The sequence below is a fragment of the Protopterus annectens genome, chromosome 15.part0, assembly GCF_019279795.1.
Source record: "Protopterus annectens isolate FY-2018-M chromosome 15.part0, PAN1.0, whole genome shotgun sequence".
Classification (NCBI taxonomy): domain Eukaryota; kingdom Metazoa; phylum Chordata; order Ceratodontiformes; family Protopteridae; genus Protopterus; species Protopterus annectens.
The window spans coordinates 344658980-344682884 of NC_056749.1; the positions used below are offsets into that span (position 1 = coordinate 344658980).

Genomic DNA, 23905 nt, shown 5'->3' on the forward strand with positions numbered 1-23905 from the left:
TCGTCTACTCAGAAGCGATCTCTGCTTAACATACAAGGCCATGTCAAACCCGGAGCTGTTGGACATGCTCCACTTAAAGAAATCCCAATCCCTCAGAGCCACATTCTCCAGGGATCTAAACCTTGTCATCACAATGAACAAAACATGCTGGAGGGATAGGTTTCTGACCCAGAGACTCCCCATACCCTGGAATAGACTGCCCATACATGTCAAACAGAGCGCCTCATTGGCCCTCTGCAAAAGGAACCTTGATGATTGGATGGGAGATAGGAAATTTACCCTGGGGATCATGTCAGTTGCTCTGCTACACAAGGGTCCAGAGAAGTAAATATTGTGGGAAGAAATATCCAGGGAATTGTTATGGCTAGGCTTGCATAGGCCCTAGGGCCAGCCTAGTACCAACCTATGAACATATATACATAAACATTAACTATATGACTGCGTATTCTGGACTGAACATGTGATAACCCCTTTTTTCTTGTATGCATGAAAAAAGAACAGTGGATGCAAACATATTTATTATATTTTTGAAAAAAACAACTCATTTATACTGTGTGGGTAGTCTGATATAATAATATAATAGAAGGAAGATGATATGACTGTCCATCTGTGTCACTGCAATGCACTCTAGATGATAACTGTTGACAGACTTCAGCAATTGGCTTAGCTTCTGGTGTCAATCAAAGGGAGGTACATACAATATCTATCAGCCTGGGAGAAGATGGCAGATAGTCCTAACTGCTTTGGAGGATGGCCTCCACTTCTTCCACCAAGGATTGAGTATATCAGAAAAAACTTGTTCACTCCATAATGCCCTCTTTAAGCAATGTCAGTTTTCTAAAGCTTCCAACATAACTAGACAGAATCTAGAAAGCATTAAGGTACTGCTGCTCAAGACTAGGAACCTAAACACACACAAAAAAATCATACCCTGCAAGCCATATTTACCCTGGAAAATTTTGATATGTGCATTGCCACAGAGACCTGGTTCAAAATCAGTAAAAGCAATCCATCAGTGCAGGACTTCAATGCCTGTCATTCGCACAGGTCCACTACACTACATGAATAAACTAAGGCAAAGGCATCTCTATATTATTAAAATAAATCTCACATCCAAACTTGCTAGACAAGATAATGGCCTGGAACTCCTACACATCCAACCTACAATGAACAAAAGTCCTTACACATCAAAGCTAACTAAAGCACCCCCGTATGTCCCCTTCAGACCATACCTCCCAACTAACCAGTATGGAGTTCCTATGTAAAAACCAGGTACCATTCTCCTAGGAGACTTCAACCATCTCTCCATAAAATGGGAGACTTATACATCCTCAAACACATATGACTAGAGGTTGCTGGACTTCACTTATACAAAGTCTCTGGGACAGTTTGTCCACACACCAACCAGGGGCAATAAAATCCTGAACTTGGTTCTTATCAACAGGTTCATATGTTCATAGATGGTTACTAGGCTATTGACCGTGGGGCCTTTATAATCAAAGTCATATTATATCCTTATTCCCTTACTGACCAAGTTGTATGGTCTATATTTGCAGCGCGAGTCTATGATCAGCACTGACTACCCTTATCCAAGAGGGATATAGGTGACACCCCCAGGGTAAATTTACTGTCACCCATCCAGTTATCTAAGTTACACTTAAATAGTGTCATTGAGGAGCTCTGTTTTATGTAAATTGGGAGTTTGTTCCAGAGGAGTGACAGCCTCTGGGGAGACATATCAGTCCCTCCAGCATGTCCTATTAATGTCACAGTCTAGGTTAAGATCCCTAGACTGAGGGAAACTTGTCCCATTTGACTTGTGGATGTGCAGCATTTCCATTAGGGCAGAGTCCGAGACTGCTGTGTAGGCCAGGCACAAGTCGCCTCTCAGCAGCCTATAAGATACACAGTACAGTGAAAGGGCCTTCAGTCTGTCCATGAAGGTCATGTGTTGAAGGCCCTGAATTTTCTAAGTGCAAAACCTCTGAGATCTCTCCAGCTACTGCAGGTATCTGGTGAGGTACATATAGAAGGGAACATTGTACTCTATTAGTGGTCTGATGAGGGATGAGTACAGGGGAGGAGTTATAACATCCTTAGCTCTGGATGCGATGTCCTTACTTATGAGATGTGCAATATAGAAGGCCCTTCCTTACCACTGTGGACATATGGTGATTGAAGTTAAGGTTGCTATCAACCTGTGTTCCTAAATCTCTCACCACAAGGTTTGAGCTAAGAGGGGTACTGCTAATATTATAATTTGCAGGGACTTCCCCTTTGCCGAAAGGGATGAAGACACATTTTTTTGCATGTAGATTAAGTCTGTGGCTTGGGCACCAGTCATTTGTCTGTGTAAACCCTTTTTGTAGTATGTCAGCATCGTTGGGGGACTCAATGACTGCACCAAGCTTGCAGTCATTGGCGAACTTGGTAAGCCACAGGTTATCCATTTTCACCTGGGCTTCTGAGAAACAGATTCCAAACAGAAGGGGGCCCAGCACAGATCCTTGTGGTACACCACTGGTAACTGGTCTGCTGGTAAAGGTGGAATCACCAACTTTGACTGTATGCGCTCTGTCTGTGAGCCAGTTGGCTACCCATCTAGTGACATATCCTAGCACCACACAGGCAACTGACTGTGACCTTCTCCTTGTACAGTCTAGTGAGAGAGACATCTGTGTGTCTCATTATGGAGTCACCTATGACCAAGACATTTGGTTTTGATGTGTTTTGCCTTAATATGAAGCAGCTCTGCTCCCCACCAGTTGTAACCATCTGCCTGGGTCAAATCACACCACAAGTATGTCACATTCACTGTATGACTGAAGCCTGAATCAGCCTCAATTTCTTCAGTATTGAGAGACTGAAAGCCAAATTACTAAAACTGAGTGATGACCTGAAAAAATTTTAAGCCCCCCACCTCCTTGACTACTGCATTGTTGTGCAGAATTCTTTACAGCCAAATTTCATGCACATCTAAAAACACCTGCATAGATATATATATATATATATATATATATATATATATATATATATATATATATCCCCCTCTGAAATAAAAAGAAACCCAACACTCAAAAATAAACCCAAATGGCAAAACACTAATATAAATAGGCTCTGTAATGAATGGAAAAAAATCATTTGCACACAGCAACAAATCTAACTCTCCAGAAGCCAATAAAGGTCTTGGCAAACAAAAGAAGGAACTCCGGACACTGATCAAATCAGCCAATGCCTGATATAAGAACAGCCACCCAAGTGAAAGATAACCAGAAAGCTTTTTTATCTATGTTAGAAATCTCAGAAGCAATGCCCGGCAATCTACGGAGCTAGTAGAATATGATACCACCTACTCAGACCCAGAGATCATAGCCAATCTACTAGTGGATACATTTAGCTTAAACCTTACCTCACCCCCCCCCCAATATCCCCTGATCACATACCTGTGTCTATGCCCTCAAATATCCTAAGAACAAATCCTCAAGGCACTATCCAAGGCCAAAAACACTGACTCTAAGGAGACAGATAACTTCACAGGATGCCTTCTGGCTAGCCTGAAACAGGAGCTGTCAAACGTCCTACATCAGTTATTCAATTTAGCCTCCAAACAGGCCTATATGCTAGACAAATGGAGGACAGTAACAGTCTTCAAGCTGGACAAGGGTGGAGCATCAACTGGCCCAGGAAATTATAGACCCATAAGTCTGATGTGCCTTATTTGTAAGGATATGGAAAGAATCATTATGGAGTTAATAAACAAAGATATAGGAAACCTAAAAACCCTTGAACCAAGCCAATTTGGTTTTTACAAGGGCAGATCATGCTTACTCACTCAATCTTTTTACCTTTTTCAAGGAGGTTGCTGAAGTAATGGCTGATGGAAAATCAGTACACAAACCATATCCAGATCTCACAAAGGCATTCAATACTGTTCTACATTTAGGTATTGTTAATAAACTTTCCCAGCAAATGTCAGGCCCTGAGTAACTCAGTGGATAGCAAAATGGCTTAAAAACAGAACCCAGGAAATTAGGATGGGTGACTCCATCGCCTCCAAAAGACCTGTCATGAATGGTGTACCCCAGAGCTCTTTCCCTAAACCATTCCTCTTTGGCATTTACTTCTCGGAGGTCAAAGCCAATATTAACAGCTTATGACTGACCACATTTGATGATGACTGTAAACGAGGTGCCACTATTAACTCTCTACAGGACACTAAGATCTTCCAAGAAAGCCCTTCTCAAACAAATGGCTGGTGTCAAAACCATGGACTAAAACTAAATGTCAAAACATGTATAACAGTATCCTTTGACAAGCATGATGTCCCCTCCAACAACCACAGGTTCATAGGTAGCTACTAGGCTATCGGCCCAAGGTCCTAAGTAAGCCTAGCCAACAAGGTTCCCTGGCTTACACCACCCACGAAAGTTAATTTCCTGTGCCCCTGTCAAACAGAGCCACAGAGGTGATCCCCGAGGTGTATTTCCTATTTTCCCATCCATCATCAAGATTTTTCTTGAAGAGTGCTAATGAGGAACTTTGCTTGACATAGATGGGTAGCTTGTTCCAGGGTATAGGAAGTCTCTGGGACAGGAATCTATCCCTCCAGCATGTCCAGGTGACAAGGTTTAGGTCCCTAGAGCATGTAGCTCAGAGGGATTGGGATTTCTTTACGTGTAGCATGTCCAGCAGCTCTGGGTTTAACACAGCTTTATATGTTAGGCAGAGATCTCCTTGGAGTAGGCGATACGCTACAGAGTAAAGCTGGAGTTTTTTGAGACGGTCAGTGTATGACATCTGTTTGAGGCCAGTAATCCTCTTTGTGAGGTACTTCTGTGGCCTTTCCAGCTGCTGCAGATGTCTTGTGAGGTACATTCCAAAAGGTGCATTGTACTCTATAATGGATCTAATGAGTGCCGAGTAGAGGGGAACAATGACCTCTTTTTTCCTGGATGAGAACCCTTTTGTGATGAGGTGTGCCACATAGAAGGATTTCTTGACTACTGCGGCGAGGTGATTATCAAAGGAGAGACTACTGTCCACCTGGGTCCCAAGGTCTCTTATCACACATATAAGTAGACTGCCGTTTATGTGGCAGTTCATGAGTACAGAGTTTTTACCAACATCTGTGAAAATCGATCCAGTAGTTAGAGACCTGGAAACCTATGCAGACTATTGTAAGAAACTCCTTTTTTACTGCTCAGCCTGTTAGTAAGAGTATGGCATCCAGGTCAAGGAATGTGATTATTCCATTGTATTCAAAGATATTAAGGTCAATCACTGAGTATAATTCAATTCAATACTACAGCAACATAAAAAAACAATGAAAATTAACAAGAAAAAGTTATATAAGACAACAAATAGACAATAATATAAACAGTAAATCTATATAACTGTACAAAAGAACACATTTGTGGAAAAAAAGCTTGTTTCCCTCCAAATATGAACCAACCTGCAATACTGGAGGCAGACGTAGTATATGAACAGTCTAATAGCTTGAGATACAAAACTTGGTTGTTCTGGCAGCCATGCTCTTGTAATGTCTCTCTGACGGGTAGCAGCATAAACAGTTTATGCTGTGTGTGGTTAGTGTCCATGATAATGTTTTGGGCCCTCCTAAAACACTATTTTGGTGTAGATGTCCTCCAATGCAGGGAGTGTTACTCCAAAATTGTTTGGTGCAGTTTTTATTACTCACTGCAGAGCCTTGCAATCCTGTATTGTACTATTCCCAAACCATTCTGTAACACAGTGGGAGAAAATGCTCTCAACTGAACATCTGTAAAAGTTGCTGAGGATGGTGTTGGGCATGCCAGACTTGCTCAGCCTTTTCAGAAAATACAGTTGCTGCCAGCATTTCCCTACCAGGTCTGTGATGTTATGAGTCCAGGTAAGGTCCACAGAGGTGTTAATATCGAGGAATTTGAATAAAGCCACTCTTTCCATCTCAAACTCACCAAATACAATGGTAAGTGCTGCCCTATATTCCTCCACGGATCAATGATTATCTCTTTCATTTTTCTGGTATTAAGAGAGAGATTACTGTTCTGACACCACTTCACAAGGTTCTCCACTTCCCTCCTATACTCTGACTCATCAACACCGGAGATCAGACCAATGACTGTTGTTATCATCCACAAATTTGACAATATCAGTGTCGTGTTGAGAAGTAACATGATCGTAAGTGAAGAGGGTGTACAACACTGAACTCAGCACACAGCCTTGTGGCGTTCCTGTATTTATTATTATTGTTTTAGAGATGATATTCCCCAGCCTGAAAGACTGTGGTCTGCCTGTTAAAAAATCCAAGACGGAAGTGCAAAGAGTTGGTGGCACAGCCAGTAAGGACAGCTTATTAATAAGCTTCATTGGTATCACTGTATTAAAGGCTGAACTATAAGCAATATACAGCAATCGAGCATAACAGTCCTTATTCTCCAAATGAGTAAGAACTGTATGCAGTGTTGTAATGACTGCATCCTCTGTCGACCTATTCCGTCTGTATAATGCCTCTTTGGCATGTACCTGTCCAGACACTTGACACAACCTGAATGCCTACAGCATTTACTCACCTAGAAAATCAAAGGCCAAAATCATAAGAACTATACTGATAACATCATAGCCTTGTCCCATTTCTTGGCCTCATACATGCTGCTGAATGGTGAACTCTGCCCTACATACACAGCCTCAACAAATCCTATCTTCTCAGACCAACTGCACACCTGCAAGTCCAATGGTGTCATCAGCGACAAGAGATCTTAATCTCTTCTGCAACATAAATAGAACATTTTGACAGGAAAAATATGTATCGCAGAGAGCTCCACTTCTTTTGAATTGCCTTCTTCTCAACATAAAACAAAGTATTTCTCTTACTCTAGTTAAAAATAATATGGATGAATGGATGGGAAACTGCAAAATTCATCACCGGGGTAGCACCCTTGTCCCTTATGGAAAGGAGTAACATTTAAATATTCTGCTGCTTTGGGTTATTTCGTACTTAAACTATAAGGGCAAAAACTTCATGGGAATGCATACCTTGGATACTAAGCATTCTCTGGGGTCAATAACCTATACAGAACCTATGACTCTTTAAATAATAAATCAATAGCTATTCTATGTATTTGAACAAGTGCATATTACTGTCTTAAAATGACAAACTTAAATGGAAAAACAACCAAAGTGTATGTATGTATTACAAAACAAGAGAATTTAGGGGGTGGTATAAATTGAGTTCTATGAGCGATTATCCTGTCTGGTGCAAACCTGGAGCCAAATCACATGTCAGTAGCTACTTCAGCACTCACACAGACAGTAGCAGTGGACTACTTCCTAGTATGCTGATAATTTAAGATTCTGCAGGGCATACTTCCAGATATTATTAATCACACTAGTATGGCAAAAACTTCAGTATTTCTCTTCAACAGAAACATAATATAGTACATGTTCTAAATGGACAATAGAGGTACGACTGCTGAATCCTACACAAATGCACTTTATAAGCACTTACACGAGTGCATGGATCGTGCTATCCCTAACAGAACCAAGATGCTATCCTCCAAAAAAAGGAAGCCAATCTGGTGGTCTTCTGCCATAAACAAACTCTACAACAGAAGAAAGAAAATGTTGCAAAAAAAGAGTAAAATCCCATGACTGGAGGAACTCCCTGATCAGCCTCAGTAAGAAGCTGAGATCCCTCATAAAATCCTCCAAAGCTAGTTATGAAAACAAAATTGCCACTGATTCTAAAGACAACCACAAAGCATTCTATAGCTATGTCAAGAACCTCAAAGGCAACACTCAGATCTGCTCTGAGTTACAGCACAATGACACTAAATATACAGAACCAACTGACATTGCCAACATCCTGGCAGATAGGTTCAGTGCTAACTTTACGCCCCTCTCACCCCCTAAAGGGCCCATCTTTACACCGGAAGAATGCAAAGTTCCTGTAATCACGGCTGCACAGGTAAAAACCTTACTCTCCAAAGCCAAGAACACAGCATCCATGGGACCTGACAACATCCCAGGTTGCCTTCCACATGAACTACAGAATGAACTGGCAGCCCACCTAAGTACCATGTTCAATCATAGCCTCACCTCAGGTTCTGTGCCCATTGAATGGCGCACTGCAACAGTTATCCCACTCCACAAAGGGTGGCCACAACAGACCCCGGGAACTACCACCCCATTAGCCTGACGAGCCTGGTCTTCAAGGCCATGGAACTTATCATCATGGAACTCATAAACAAAGACAATGGAGATCTCCAAACTCTGGACCCCACACAGTTTGGGTTTGTAAAAGGCAGATCATGTTTCCTAAACCTGATAGACTTCTTTGAAGTAGTCACCAAAGCCACAGATGAGGGTAAGGTGGTTCACACAGCCTATCTAGATCTCGCCAAGGCGTTCAACACCATCCCCCACTCCGGAATCATAGATAAACTCACTAAACTAGGTATAAATCCCTATGTCACAAGATGGGTTGCCAAATGACTTACTGACAGAACCCACACTGTGAAAGTAGCAGACTCCAAATCAGACTTCAGACCAGTGACAAGTGGAATACCACAAGGTTCAGTCCTGGGTCCTCTCCTGTTTGGTATCTACTTCTCAAAAGTACAGGCTAACACAGAAGACCTTTGGCTAACTAAATTCGCAGATGACGGCAAACTAGGAACCATAATCGAAACTCCCAATGATGTGGACATCCTACAAAAGGGCCTCACTGAGACAGGTGCCTGGTGAGAAAGCCATGGTCTCAAGCTCAATGCCAAAAAGTGCATTGTCATCCCCTTTGGTAAAAACTTTGTACCCATGAACTACCACATAGGCGGTAGTCTACTTAACACCGAAAGTGTGATAACAAACCTTGGGACACAAGTGGACAGTAGTCTCTCCTTTGATAATCACATCACCACAGTGGTCAGGAAATCCTTCTACGTGGCACACCTCATCACAAAAGGTTTCTCATCCAGAAAAAAGAGGTCATTGTTCCCCTCTACACATCACTCATTAGACCCATTATAGAGTACAACGCCCCTTTTGGTATGTACCTCACAAGACATCTACAACAACTGGAAAGGCCGCAAAAATACTTCACAACGAGGATTACTGGCCTCAAACAGATGCCTTATGCAGACAGTCTCAAAAAACTCCAGCTTTACTCCATCGCATATCGCCTACTTAGAGGCGATCTCTGCCTAACATACAAAGCTGCTCCACTTAAAGAAATCCCTCCGAGCTACACACTCTAGGGACCTAAACCTTATCACCACAATAAACAGAACATGCTGGAGGGATAGATTCCTGTCCCAGAGATTTCCCATACTCTGGAACAAACTACCTATCTATGTCAAACAGAGCTCCTCATTAGCACTCTTCAAGAAAAATCTTGATGACTGGATGGGTAATAGGAAATTCACCCCGGGGATCACTTCTGTGGTTCTGCTTGACTGGGGCACAGGAAAATAATTTTCTTGGGTGGCAAAAGCCAGGGTACCTTTTTGGCTAGGCTTATATAGGCCCTAGGGCCAATAGCCTAGTACCTACCTATGAACCTATGAACCTATAAATGTTATTATGTTTTTCCAAGCTTTACAAACTAGAAAAGTTTTACTATGGTAGTTTGCTATTATTAAATGTATGCCTTCCCACACCTGCAGTATATTATGACATTTCTACTTGCTGCAACCCTGTAAAGGATAAAGTAGATTATCTAAAATTATTATTAAAATTATCTACCTCACCTTTCCCTACTCACACACCTCTACAGCTATACTCCCTTTAATCTCTATTTCCACAAACCTAACTTATAAAGCTAGCTACCAACTACCCAAATACCACAGACTTGTACATATCAAATTCTACAACCTCAAAATAAAAAAATCACTAGTCTGCCTCTATAAACCTCTCCAGACTAAACAACTATTACTTGTCCATGCTCTCTTGGATGGTGACATTCATCCTAACCCTGGCCCTCACCATAACTATTCTACAGGAAACACTTACCAAAATATAACTAGCACCCTCTTAACTGCCAAACCTGGCAACACACTCTCAGTTGCTCATGTTAACATTCGTAGTATATGTAACAAAATTGCTCAAGTTCATGCCCTTTTAGATGTCCACCAATTTGACATTCTTTGCTTATCTGAAACATGGCTTAAACCTCACATTAAAGACAATGAAATTACCCCACCCGGATATAATATTATAAGACATGCCCGCCCAGTCAAAAAGGGAGGAGGAGTTGCTATCTTATATAAAGCTAACCTTCAAATCAGTACTATACATCCCAACCTACCCCTTGACAATAATACCGAAATTATCTGCTTAAAGCTTCCACTCAACAAAAGTAAAGAAATAAATATTATTTGTACATACCTTCCCCCAGGAAATAACATTATTACACTAGAAAATATCCTTAACTGGCTCTCCTCCAACCTCCCACAAGAAACAATTATCCTAGGTGACGTAAACATTGATTGGAATACCTGTAAAAGTATAAACCCCACCTCCCATATAAACTTATATGGCTTCTCACAACTTATCAATAGCCCTACCAGAACCAATAAAATCAATATCCATGAAACTACCTTAGACTGGATACTTACAAATAACCCCCACCAAACCTATACATCTGGTACCCTTCCAGATGATCTAAGTGACCATTCACTAACTTACATTATTAGACATAGAACAAACCTAACTCTTCCTAATACTGTCCTAACATTACGCTCAAAAAAGCAATTTAACTCCGAACTCTTTCTAGCTGAACTAAAACAATGTAGCTGGTCGCTACTAAACCTTCTTCCCCTTAATGAAGCAGTAGAACACTTCAACTCCACATTCCTATCCATTCTAGACAGTCATGCACCTCTACGTACTATTAGAACCAAAGCTAAACCAGCCCCCTGGCTCTCCAATGACACCAGGCAAAAAATCACTCTTAGAAACAAATTTTGGGCAAAATGGCGCACTACTAAAAATCTGACTGACTGCCAAACCTTCAAAGAACTTAGAAACAGTACAAAAAAAGTCATTCTGACAGACAAAAAGAACTATTTTCTCCTAACTCAACAAACCTTTAACAAGCAACCTAAACAATTCTGGACAAGTATTAATAATCTTCTTTCCCCAGGCCAATCTGTCACACCCAACCCACTAGGCTCCAGCCCTGACAATCCCTCACAAACAGCTAATGCCTTTAACTCTTTCTTCACAAATGCTATCCAAACATTGGCTAGTCACCTATCTCCTGACACCTCAAACCTGCCCACATCTTCTTCTACTCCACCTCCTGCTTTTCATTTTGAACCTATTCCTACCTCCTTTATCTTCTCACTCCTTAATAAACTAAAACCTACCACCCCTTCTGCCGACAGACTCCCTGCAGAGTTCCTTCAAATAGCTGCCAAAGCTATAGCCTATCCCATCTCTATACTCTTAAACAGATCTATTACAGAAGGAACTGTTCCCTCTATCTGGAAAATATCTCATATTATTCCACTCCACAAAGGTGGGAACTCCAATGACTTCTCTAACCATCGTCCTATAGCACTCCTATCCACTCTTGCTAAAATATTGGAAAAATGCATACATAAACAACTACTTAACCATCTTCTCCAAAACAGCCTACTTGCTTCTTGTCAGCATGGCTTTAGACCTTCCCATAGCACCACCACTGCATTGCTCTCCTTTACTAACTCCATCAACTTTAACCACAATAAAAATATTCTACCATCTGCAGTCTTCACTGGCTTGTCTAAAGCTTTCGACATGGTTAACCACCAACTTCTTCTGCACATTCTTACTTCTCTCTCACTTGATGCTCCTTCCATTACTTGGTTCACATAATACTTAAATAACCATCAACAGGCAATTCTCTGGAAAAACTTACTATCTGATCACCTTCCTATCTCTGTAGGGGTTCCTCAAGGCTCTATCCTAGGCCCCCTTCTATTTTCCATCTTTATCAATTACCTGCAAACAGCTATCCCTAACACCACCTGCATTCAATACACAGATGACTCCACAATAATCTGTACAGCCACCTCTCAAACTGAACTCCAGTCTATTACCCAAAACGCCTTTAACACTGTAGAACAATGGTTCTCTCAACGATGCCTGCTCCTTAACCCTAAGAAAACTAAACTACTACTCTTCTCACCTACCCAAAAGTCCATTCCTTTACACTTCAATCTCACTTCCAACAACAGTACAGTTATCTTGCCTGATCTTACCACTAAGCTACTAGGAATAACTATAGACAATAATTTCAACTTTGATTCTCACATTAACAATACTATAAAATCAGTTAACAAAAAAATAGGATCACTATATAGAATCAAACCCTTTCTCACTCCACTAGCAAGGACCACAATAGCTAGAACCCACCTAATCTCTACCCTACTCTATGCCTCACCAATATTCACCAGTCTCTCTAAAAATAGCCTCAGTAAACTAGTAACATCCTATAATAACATTGCTAGATTTGCTACAGCATCTACTTTCAGGACCCATCACTGCCTGAACCTAAAAGAACTAGGATGGCTCAAACTCCCTAATCTACTCAAACTCCAACAGCTTACTATAGTGCACAAGACCCTATACCAACCTAGCAAAACCCCAATACTTTCCAGTCTCATTACACCTTACACTAACCTGAGACACCTGCGCTCTTCTAACAAACCTCTGATCCATACTACTAAAACTAACAATTTAGCAGGTGATTGCTTGTTCTCCAATGCTGTTGGAAAAATATGGAATAAGCTTCCATCTGAGATCTCATCTCTCACATCACTCCCTCTGTTTAAAAAGAATCTAAACCTTTATCTCAATAAACACTGGATTTGCTCCTGTACTTACCCAGACTAACCCTCTCCTCTTTTCTTTTTCTTATTTTCTTTCTCACTTCTTCTCTATTCTTTTTCTTCCTCATATTTCTAATACCTTTCCCTTTTCACCTCAAAGCATTTTTTTATCAATTTTTATGTTAAATTTCATTGTAATTAATAATATGTTTATGTCACAATAATACTTGTTTTGTAATTTTGTAATTAATACTGGAGCTTTTCTCCCCGGGCCTCTACTGAAAATGGACATATATCCAGCTAGACTAGCCCAGTCAACAAATGTAAAATAAAAATAAAATAATAAAATAAATAAAAAGAATAGTTGGAAGGATGACAGATTTATTTTCCCCATAAATTTAGCACAGCTGATAGTACTGCCAATCTATTAATTTATGCCGGAAGATTGCTACAACAGAGCAGCAAAACAGGCAGTATCAATGTTATGAAATGCACAGATTACTTCTAATAAATATATTAAAAAATGTTTACCAGGGTCTGAGATCATACTATCTCAGATCATGAGTTTTAAGATAATAAATGCAACAGCAGTATGAGAAATCTGATAAACATTACTTGACTATGCATGCATGCACACACAAAGATCTCAAGCAGTGGTTATATAAATGTATCCCTGCAGGCTTACATGAACCCACAATGTATTACCATATCACATATTTCAAATTTTTAATGTAATTATCCAATTAATGCCCTTTTATTACACACATTTGTCATTCATTTGAGTTAAGTCTGTGCATATTCCTAAACTCTATGGCTGAACCAGTATTTAACCTATGTTGCATTTTTATCTACATTGTGTTTTTATAATTCAAATCTTGGAATGTAATTGTTGTTAAAATTTTCTGCCTCAAACATTTAAGCAAGTAATCATTATTTGCAGACTTTAATAATAGTATCAGATTTCTTCTCTGCTTCATATACACAACTCTAACCCTTTAACTTTTACAGTACTCCATACTTTAAACTGCACATTGCTTCTTAATTTTCAGCAGATAACATACACATGTACACATCCTGTCTTCCCCTATGGTTTACTTGCTTACTATGCCTTCTATGCAGTTGAAATATTTAACCTCTCTACCCTGTTACTCCAGATGCTTACAGCAACTAAATATAGCACACACTATTCTCCCATGTGTGGGGCTGTACTGGTCAACTTCACAGCTTGCCAACATGCGTGTGAGCTGTTACTACCCATCAGAATCACACAATGTCAGCTTCTGCTATACTGAAGCACAACTTGGTCAACTGCAGTACCATGACGGAGTGCACAGGGTTATATGACTGTGGGTATACTACACACACACACACACACACACACACACACACACACACACACACACACACACACACTCACTAAGTAAGACAGTGTGAGGCTGAAGCCCCAAACATAAAGCATTGCTGTTTTGAGGAAGTTCAATAGGATTACTCTGCAGTCTATAGTCAGTCATATGCAATAAAGAGGTTGTTTGAGTAGCAAAGCTGCCAGTATTCCAGTCAACTACGTTAAAGGTGACAGCATAATATGCTACATTGTTCAGATGCCATATATGGTACTTATATTCGACGGACCATTGCAGGGGATACAGCAATCTCAACAGTAGCAGTACTGTTGATGTTTCTTTTCTTTTTCAATGGTTAGGGTTACAATGTTGTACACATTTATTTAAATGAATGTGTAATGCAGTTCAATCGATCCACTGAATGTTGATGACTGAGTGTTGACTAATGATGATATAAGCAATCCCACATACCTCACCCAAGCAGAAAATTACTTTTTGTATACTTCCAGTTTATACCCATATCACCTTATGGTGTCTAGAGCTTTTCTGGGGTCCTGATTCTTTAACTAACTTACCGGCTATAATAGGCAGCATTAGAAAGGGCTAGGAGTTATTAACAAAATGACACTAAGACTGCAGTGAAAAAAAAAATCTTTGTTTGTAACTTATTATTGATGTTTTCAAATTTACGTTCATATATTTATAACTGAGAGACCTGCATATTACTGAGGTATATGATGTGAAACTGCAATGTGGGACACAGGATAATTCACTGTCAATGCTGGGTTATATCACATTATACAACGACCCCCCATTAATATTCCAAAACGTGCACGGTGACTGGTCAGCGTGCACATTGTAAATCAGAGTTATAGTAATAGAAAAAGGTCTGGTCACCTGGACTTTTTCCATTAGTATAACTCTTTGTTTACAGCAATGGAGAACGCAAGATCTCTGTTGCTGTTTAGACACTGTCTCGCTATGTTAAATGAGTTTAACATAGGGAGACAGCTTTAAAAAAGTAACAGAGATCTTCATATCTCCGTTGCTTTCTTTAAAGGTGTCTCGCTATGTTAAACTCCTTTAACATAGCGAGACAGTTTGTAAAAAGCAACGGAGATCTTGCTTTCTCCAATGCTTTTGCCCACAGCTCTGATGTACTGCGTAAGTATACGCATATGCAGTACATCAGAACTGCCGCAGAATACCAGACAGCTGCTGAAGGGCAGCAAGGAGGCATTATACAATGCCATTATTTAAGAAAAATAATTATTTTTTTTCTTAAATAACGTCATTGTATAATAGCAATAACCCACTTCTGGGTGTGGGTAATGCTGGATTTACCCACGGTTGTCTTTGTTTAGCCACTCGGGCTACGCCCTCGTGATGAAACCACACCAACCGTGGGTAAATCCAGCATTACCCACACCCAGGCGTGGGTTATTGCTATATTATATTGGAAATATTGCTAGTTGTTTGCTAGTAATTATGAAAATAAGCAATACTTTCATATGTACTTAATACTTTGAAAGCCAAGTGACTTACAAACTGTTGCATGGCATTAAATCAAACCTTAAATGTTGTTGAAGAAAACTGTATTTGATACTTACATTGTTAAGTTCCACATCTTGAGAGATGTCTAGTATTATCTGTTTTGCTAATTATACAATTAAGCATATGTTTTCACATTTTTGTAAATATCTCAATAAACAAGTACTTACAGAGGAATTTCTTGTTGTCATGTGAAAGCTTATGTCAGGTTAACAAAAATGGTCTAACAATATTAGTCCAGGTTGTACAGTTTTCTAGATATGAGAATTTGTTTGTGAAAGTTTACAAAAAATATAATTTGGGTTTGTGTGTATTTCTATATATTACAGTATTTATGGAAAAATCTATGAATGCACTCATCACTGTAAAGAATACTTTTTACTGATAAGATTGCTATTTGTACAGTTTTAATATCTTTTATTAGTCGTAAAATATTTACATTTGTTTATCTTATGCAATTTAAATTTATTTTTCAGAAAATGCTCTGGAATGTAAGATGTGTGCGTAGGCTGCTAGAGGTATGACATTCAACACCACACAGGTGAGATAGAGACCAGCTGTTTAGAGAATAATCATAAACACAGACAAGATGATTACGTGTTTTTTGCAAACATAAATAAACTATAATAAAGAATAATTTATATGATAATAAATCACAGATTTAAATCAAAGCTGATGAAAACAGATACGTTTAACTCATATCTCGAAGAATTCAGAACATTTTTTGGAAAAGCCTGAAGTACCCTAACAACAATGTTTAGTCTCAGCCTTCACACAGGTTTTGTACCAAGCGAATGTAGAATAGCTACAGTCATTCCCCTGCATGACCAGCATCATATGCAAAGCCATGGAAAGACTTATCATAGAATTAATCAATCAGGACATAGGAAACCTCCAAACACTACACTAGTTTGAATTTGTCAAGAGCAGGTCATATTTCCTCAACCTGGTGGATTTTTTGAAAAGGCCACCAAAGCAATGGATGAAGGCAAAACAGTGCACACTGCATACCTTGACCTGGACAACGTATTTGACACAATTCCCCACTCAGGCATAGTAGAAAAGCTACATAAACTAGATATAAACCCTATGTCACCTGCTGGATTGCCAATTGGCTCACAGACAGGACACAGATAATCAAAATAGGGGACAATACTTCCAGAAAAAAAAACAGTCACCAGCCGAGTCTGGTAACCATTTAAATTATCAGGACCTACTACAGCGAGTCCCAAACTATGGAGAAGGAATGGTTGAACGAACAGACTTATACACAAGTCTGAGATGCCATTTGTTAAAGTATTCCCTTTTCTCAGAGGTATGGCAATCTCGGAGTTGGCATAAAAAAGTTCAGGGGGTGTGGGGGTGCAAAAAGAAAATTTAAGGAGAAGAGCAATTTTTGAAATTTGTGTTCTCCTGTGCTTTCAGTCTTTTTTATTTCAACTTGTTGTCATGCAGCATTTCAACTGCCGACATTTCAACAGGGAGCCATGGAGTCCACAGGGTCCTGGGCTGAGACCTGTCCTGTTAGGCATTTACTTTTCTGAAGTTAAAGCCAATACCAAAGGGCTCATGTTTGACTAAGTTTGCAAAGGACTGCAAGCTAGGAGCAGTCACTGAATCCCCAAATGACGTAGCCATCCTGCACGAAGGTTTGTCTCAAATAACTGGTGTCGAAATCATGGTCAAAAACTAAATGCAAAAAAATGCATTACTGTATCTTTTGGGAAGTCATCTTCCCCAGGGAACTACCACATTGACAATACTCCCCTAAGAGCTGACCCAGTTGCTTGGGATTTGGGAACTTATGTGGACAGTGGCCTAACTTTTGACCAAAACGTGTCTACTGTTGTAAGAAAATCATTCTATACTGCAGAGTTTATATACAAAGGGACTGTGTCTAGATCTAGGGATATCCTTGCCCCTCTTTACTCAGCCCTCATTAGGCCAATCATTGAATATAACGCCCCTTTTGGCATGTATCTGTTCCGACATATACAACAACAGGAATGCCCACAGACATACCTTACTAAAAGGATACAAAGCCTAAACAACACGTCCTACAGGGACCAACTCAAACCCTGTCACTATACTCGGTATCCTACAGCCTGCTAACAGGTGACCTTGTTGGGCATACAAGGCATCCCCAGACTCATTACTGATGGATTTTGGATTTACTACACATCAGAAAGCCAAATAGCATCGGAAATACTCAGTAGAGGGATCTAAACCTCTTCTGCAACATCAACAGAATGTTTTGTATGGAGAGGTATATTTCACAGAAAATACTGTTGTTGTTGAACAAACTCCCTATTCACAATAAAACAAAACTCATCCCTATCCATTTTCAAGCGCAACTTATAACTATGAATGGGAAACACAAAATTTATCTCGGGACTGCCCCGCCATACCTCTCAACCTCTTAGAGTAAGAAATCTGGACAAAGCTATAAACAGAAGTGGGACAAAGGCTCACAAATAGTGACATTTTTTAAATATTACTCTTACAAACTTAGAAAGTTGATACAATAGCAGGTTTTGCATTAACGTGAATTTTCTGAAGGGTATGAAGTCTGAAACTCAAGTGTCTGTCATTATTTTCTAACTTCAGTCTTTAACGATTTGCTACTAATCTGCCATAAAACCACAATTTTATGAAAAATGGACCAAAAATGTGTGTGCGTCGTTCGGCTTTTCCCGGTTAGGGGTCGCCACAGTGGAACTCCGGTCCACTAATGATTGGTAGTTGATTTTTACGTGCCGAGTTACCAACCCTGACACACAACCTTCAACGAAGGTACGCCCAATTCACGCATGTCTCCACGCAGAAGACGCTCTAGCTGAGAATCGAACCGGACAGCATCTTACTGTGAGGTGACAATGCTACTGCAGCACCACCATCGCAGGTTAAAATGGACCAAAAATATGAGGGAAAATCTGTACAGTTGAGAAGTATGCTGCCCCCTGTACTAGTAATGAACAGAGGCAGATCTTAAATGCTTTATCCATGTATGGGTCCCCTCAAATTATCTATGATAAGATCTCAGTTATTCTCATTATGGGCAATATATAATTATCGACCACAGGATGGGTAAGGACAATCTATAACCAAATGGGATCAGTTATTTTGAGCACAAAAAGAGAAACTGACTAGGCTTAAAATGGCCTGCAATGGCAGCTAGCCTAGTAATAACCTATGAATCTATATGAACCTATGAAAAGGAAAAGTCATGTAGCAAACTAAATAAATAAATAAAGTGAACCATCCATATTCAGCTCCTGATATGCACCTGCCTAAAAATGAGCTAACCATTAAAAACTAGCTCATTATCAACCAACAGTGATCGTATCAATATCATAATCAATAGTGCTACCAGAATCACTATCACATTTATAAGTTAATCTTACACACATCATTTGGGTGTCTGGGCTTTACAGCCTATCTGACATTATTTCACATCACAAAAATACATAGAGGACAACTCAATACAGAAAAAGTACTTTCAAGGCAAGATTAATGTGCCATGTTGACATTGTGAGTAGACACAAGATTATATTCTTGACATCAGGTATGCTATTCAGCTTCTGTCCTACTGAGTTTTAACAAATTGTTCATATTTCAGAAATGTGTGAAATCTGCTGCTTAAAGTAAACAGCAACTGGAACCAATATTTTAGAGAAGCCAAGCCAAACTTTTACAAAGAACAACAAACTGACAATTTCCTTTTTTCCTTTCTTAATGATGTTTTAATAATAAAGGCTATTTACTTTTATTTTAGCTGCCTCACAAAGGGCAGATTTGAACATTTTGTTTTGATGCTGTAGCATGTGGGTATTTTAAATGTTACTAAAATATAAAATAATATAAACACTCAGTGTTTTGAGAAAACAAAACACAATCTGCATGATACATCCATCCACTGCATGAATGTTAAAAGAAAGTCAACACACACTAATGTTACACATCTTCACTGAACACATTCACAGATAAAAAGCTGTAATGAAATACTAAAATCATTTCACTGGCATGTCCAAAGATTCTGATCCATATACCATAAGTCAGTACTCATTCATTGGCAGTCCCAATTCATAGACACAAAACTGCAAAGTAATACAAATACTTGTTGGATGATGATTCTTTAAGGATTGATCTCTTCCAACTGATCTAGAGATGGCATTGCCTCTCTGCTGGGAGATCATCAAAGGGAGATATGTCATGTGTTGCAGCATGTTTACTACTTTCCTAACAAATATACTGAAGTAAGAATATAACTGTATTGGGTAAGGCGACAAGGAACACACTGCAAGTACATTTTTTTGTGTGAATAATTAGGATGTTATCATTTGTGTTTATTTATTCATTTAGTTATTTTTAAATCTTTTTCCACATCTTGGGCTGCCTCCCATTCTTCTTGGCACAGGTGGTCTTTAATTATCATTCACATGCAAAAAATTAATGATTACTATTACTATTGTTATTGTTGCTGCTGTTGTGTTATTTCTGCCAACAGCATGGGCTGTCTTTGAATTACTTCTATAGAAGTGGTCAAATATAAAATGTTAAAGCGCAACTGATGGCACAGATAAAGCTTCAGAAATGCATTTAGTCCTAACTTTGATTTTTATACTTTCAAAAGATGTTTCCTCCCCAAAGGAGACAAAAAAAAAAACTTATTTAACTTTTTCAACAGTTCATGTCTTTCTGTTATGACATCACATTCTGTTGTGATGAGTGCAAATGTGAGGTCAGTGCTAAATGTTGTTTAAGAAAAATAAAACAAGCAGAAGATGAACTCCACAGGAACTATTATATTTGCATCATGCAGACAACTTCAAGAAAGTCAAATTGAGTTAATAAGAAACATACATATGAAGAATAATGTTTCATTGTTTTGATCTTATTTTCTGGCTATCACTAGTAGCTTCTTCGTGGAAGACTATAAAATCTAACAATAAATAGACACATGTACTTGATAATTGAAAAACAAAATGCCAAGTGCCAGCTGATACAACATTGCAGATAAAGTTCCATTCAGTATGCCTTAAGCTTATTTCTGGGGTAGTTTTGGAGTACTTTGCACAATCTGAAATGGCTGAAAAGGCATGGTGCAGAAGAGAAAGAGAGGTATCTCCATAAACATTTTGTTTTATTTGATAAGGAGAAGGCACCACTAAAGCTAGTTTCCAAAGGGCAGTCATAGCACTCCTCTAATTACATCAACATATATTTTTCAACTACTCATTGATGGTAATTAGCTAAACACATGCATTCTAGTTAATATTTGTCATGTAAAATATTTACGTACAGTTACAAATTTAAATATATAACAGCACAGCACTGAGCAGGGTGTGTTTGCAAGTGGACACAGAGAATTTTCAATTAAGCAAAGTGGGCATGCAGCCTATTTCTCATCTTACAAACATTTATGAATGTCTGTCACAGAGCTGTAGAATCTCTGGAAATAAAATCCCAGGATAAACAAAGATAAAAACAGATTTCATTTCTGCAAAGGAAGCACTTCTGAGGTTGAAGAGCTCTGTAATGTTCTGGGGATTGTATTATTTAGTGTTTTACGCTGAAATGCAATGAAAGGTTACTGAAAGAATTCACCTGTCCCCAACTAAGCACATCAAGTGACTGGGTGAGTTATTGGGGTGACAACAAGTTAAGGTATTTCAGTGGAAATGGAGTGATGTCACCTGCCTGCTTCTTATGGGCGCAGGACATAGTAATGCAATTTCTGGGAAAGAATATACCTAACATAAAGGTAATGTAAGAGGCACTCTGTTTAGGACCATCTGGTGGTATTGCAAGAAAACAGTATGATTCCTTCCACAACTCCTACAATTTATTTTCTGAACCAAGGGTAAAGATTTCATAACAGTTTCTCATTGAACACTAAGATCCTTTCTAGACTGTGAGGTTTCAGCATTTACCATTGAAGCCAACAGGTACACTGAATGCTTGATTCTGAGTACATTTTCAATGGTAATGGTTTATTAACTGTTTTAGGAAATTGTTCTTGAGACTTTTTCAGCAGGAGTCTAGCAATTTCACTTCCTTACTATGAAGGTATACTGACAATTTTGATCCTTCTTGCTTTGCAGCCTGGTATACTGTGAGGACGACAGAAGAATGGCTGTATAACACACATACACACTGCTAACAAAACTATTTTAACAATCCTTTTGATATGGACATACATGACATACTGACAGTAAAAGCAGTATAGACAGATGAAAAAAGAAAACAGCAGTGGATTAGTCATTTCAGTAAAAAACGTTAGCAAAACACCGAGAGTGGACAAGGTTTACAGGAGCAAAAGAAGTACAATACCTATACTTGCGCTGAAATGATATTTTGTAATCGATGTTATTATAATGTACTGAACTATCATAATAGAAAATCTGAAAACTGAGAGAAGTGATGTGAGCATAAAATTGGTCTCGATAAAAGCGAGGGGGGTTAAGCTTGATGAAATTAAGGTTGGGCAAGTGCAGAAATGTGCAGGCTGGGTTATGACTCCATGGTCCACCTCTGGAATAGCACAACGCAGGCCTACAAATAAATAAATACATACATACTTTCGTAAATAAGGTGGGCCAAATGTCATCTGACGACAGACTATGCATTTTGGTGTATATGGTGGAGGAGGGGCCTTTTCCATTTGTGACAGGCGGCCGCCAGAAATAGGTTTAGTTTCTGGCCCCCTTATAGTATGAGTTAATGGATTTCAGATGTACTGCGTAATAAAAGCATGCTTGTGGGACTAAAGGTTTCTTGAAACTGGTGAGTGACATGATTGATAGTCTGGTCCATAATGTGATGCTGCTGATTTCTTTGAATGAAATAAAAGTGAAAGGGTAAGAATGCTGCGTACGTCAAAGTAATAGGGCAACCCGCGATGTCTATGATCATGCGATGACTGGTACAAAATGCAGACGTAAACGGCATTTTCGGAAAGATGTTCCTGTAGATACCGAGGGTGCCACCAATTTAAATATTACACCCCCCCCCCCCCAAAACACACACACACACACAAATACAGCACATGGCATGACACAGAAATATGACTTCTGACATTTCTGTCAAAGAAATGTGTCTAAATGTACGTGGCCAGAGAAAGTTTAATCATGTCACGAACACAGTTGTCTGAACGATGTAGTAAAATCTGTCAGTGCGGAGAAAAAGAAGCAACTGCCTCTCAGGTAACCGCATTTCTGACAGCTAAACACGTCAAAATACCTTTCGTCAGTTTCAGAGGGAAACAAATGATATTCAGTGTGTACTTCTGTGCTGGCTGGCAGTTCTTTCAAATTATAACTATACACAAAGTAGTATTAAGATGGTTAATGTTCAGCACAACTATAACAGGGTACGGAGACAACTGTAAATAGTGTATGAACTTGCTTACCTAAAGAGCGCCGGTCGCTTACTCGCCTCCAGATGAGCCCCAGTGCCCGGGAAGTGGACGAGTTCCGAAAAAAATCCTTCAACGATCTCCTCCGCCTGAACGGAGAGTTGTCAGAAGGCTCCCCTTTCGTACAGTCCATGGCTGACCAGCAGCCTCCACAGCCTGAAAGCGAAGTCTCCCCCTCTACCTCCAAATACGACTTGTTCTCCCTTCGCGTGCTTTTTCACACAGAAAATGCCCCGTGTCTTCGTCCTGTGGTCCGAAATCCCAGCCACATTCCACCAAGGGATAAGGTTCTCCCACAAATAGTATTGGCCCCCCTCGGGTCAGGCGTTTGCTGATCTCTTACAGATCATCCAGCTTCGTCGACAGCTTTAGCAATTACAGTTGTGAGGTACACCTCAGGCTGTCCTTGTGTTCCTTGGCTCTGAAGCACTCTGTGTTTCATTTTCCATTTTCCTTTGCAAAAGCTCACATTTTCCAGTCGCCAGGTCCAGGCATCAGTCTTTGACCCCACCTCTTCGCAGCTCCACTCACTGCAGCTTCAGTGGTTGCTTAACTCTAAGGCAAAACAGACGAGACCCACCACATGTTTGGTAGCTGAGCTGAGCCAAAACCTAAGCATGGCTTTGACAGTCGCGGCTCTTCCCCCACCCCTTTCCAAACATTCAAAGTCTACCGGCGGTGCTTTGACCGTTTGTTTCCTCTTTTCTCCCCTGCTGTTTATTTTGGTATATGGTCCTGGGTAATCATATTAATTTGTTTACCGCCGGGAATTCAATCATTTC

The 23905-nt window shown here is 39.6% G+C and overlaps 1 protein-coding gene across 2 annotated transcripts in view; it reads right to left on the bottom strand.

Annotated features, from left to right (window-relative positions):
- Positions 1-23669, bottom strand: part of STARD8 (StAR related lipid transfer domain containing 8) — a 780205-nt gene extending 756536 nt beyond the window's left edge. For both annotated transcript variants that reach the window (XM_044057100.1, XM_044057099.1), the window contains exon 1: positions 23118-23669. In XM_044057100.1, the coding sequence (XP_043913035.1) occupies positions 23118-23256 (139 nt within the window). In that variant the 5' untranslated portion in view covers positions 23257-23669. The remainder of the gene's footprint in view (positions 1-23117) is intronic.
- Positions 23670-23905: the final 236 nt, after the last annotated feature.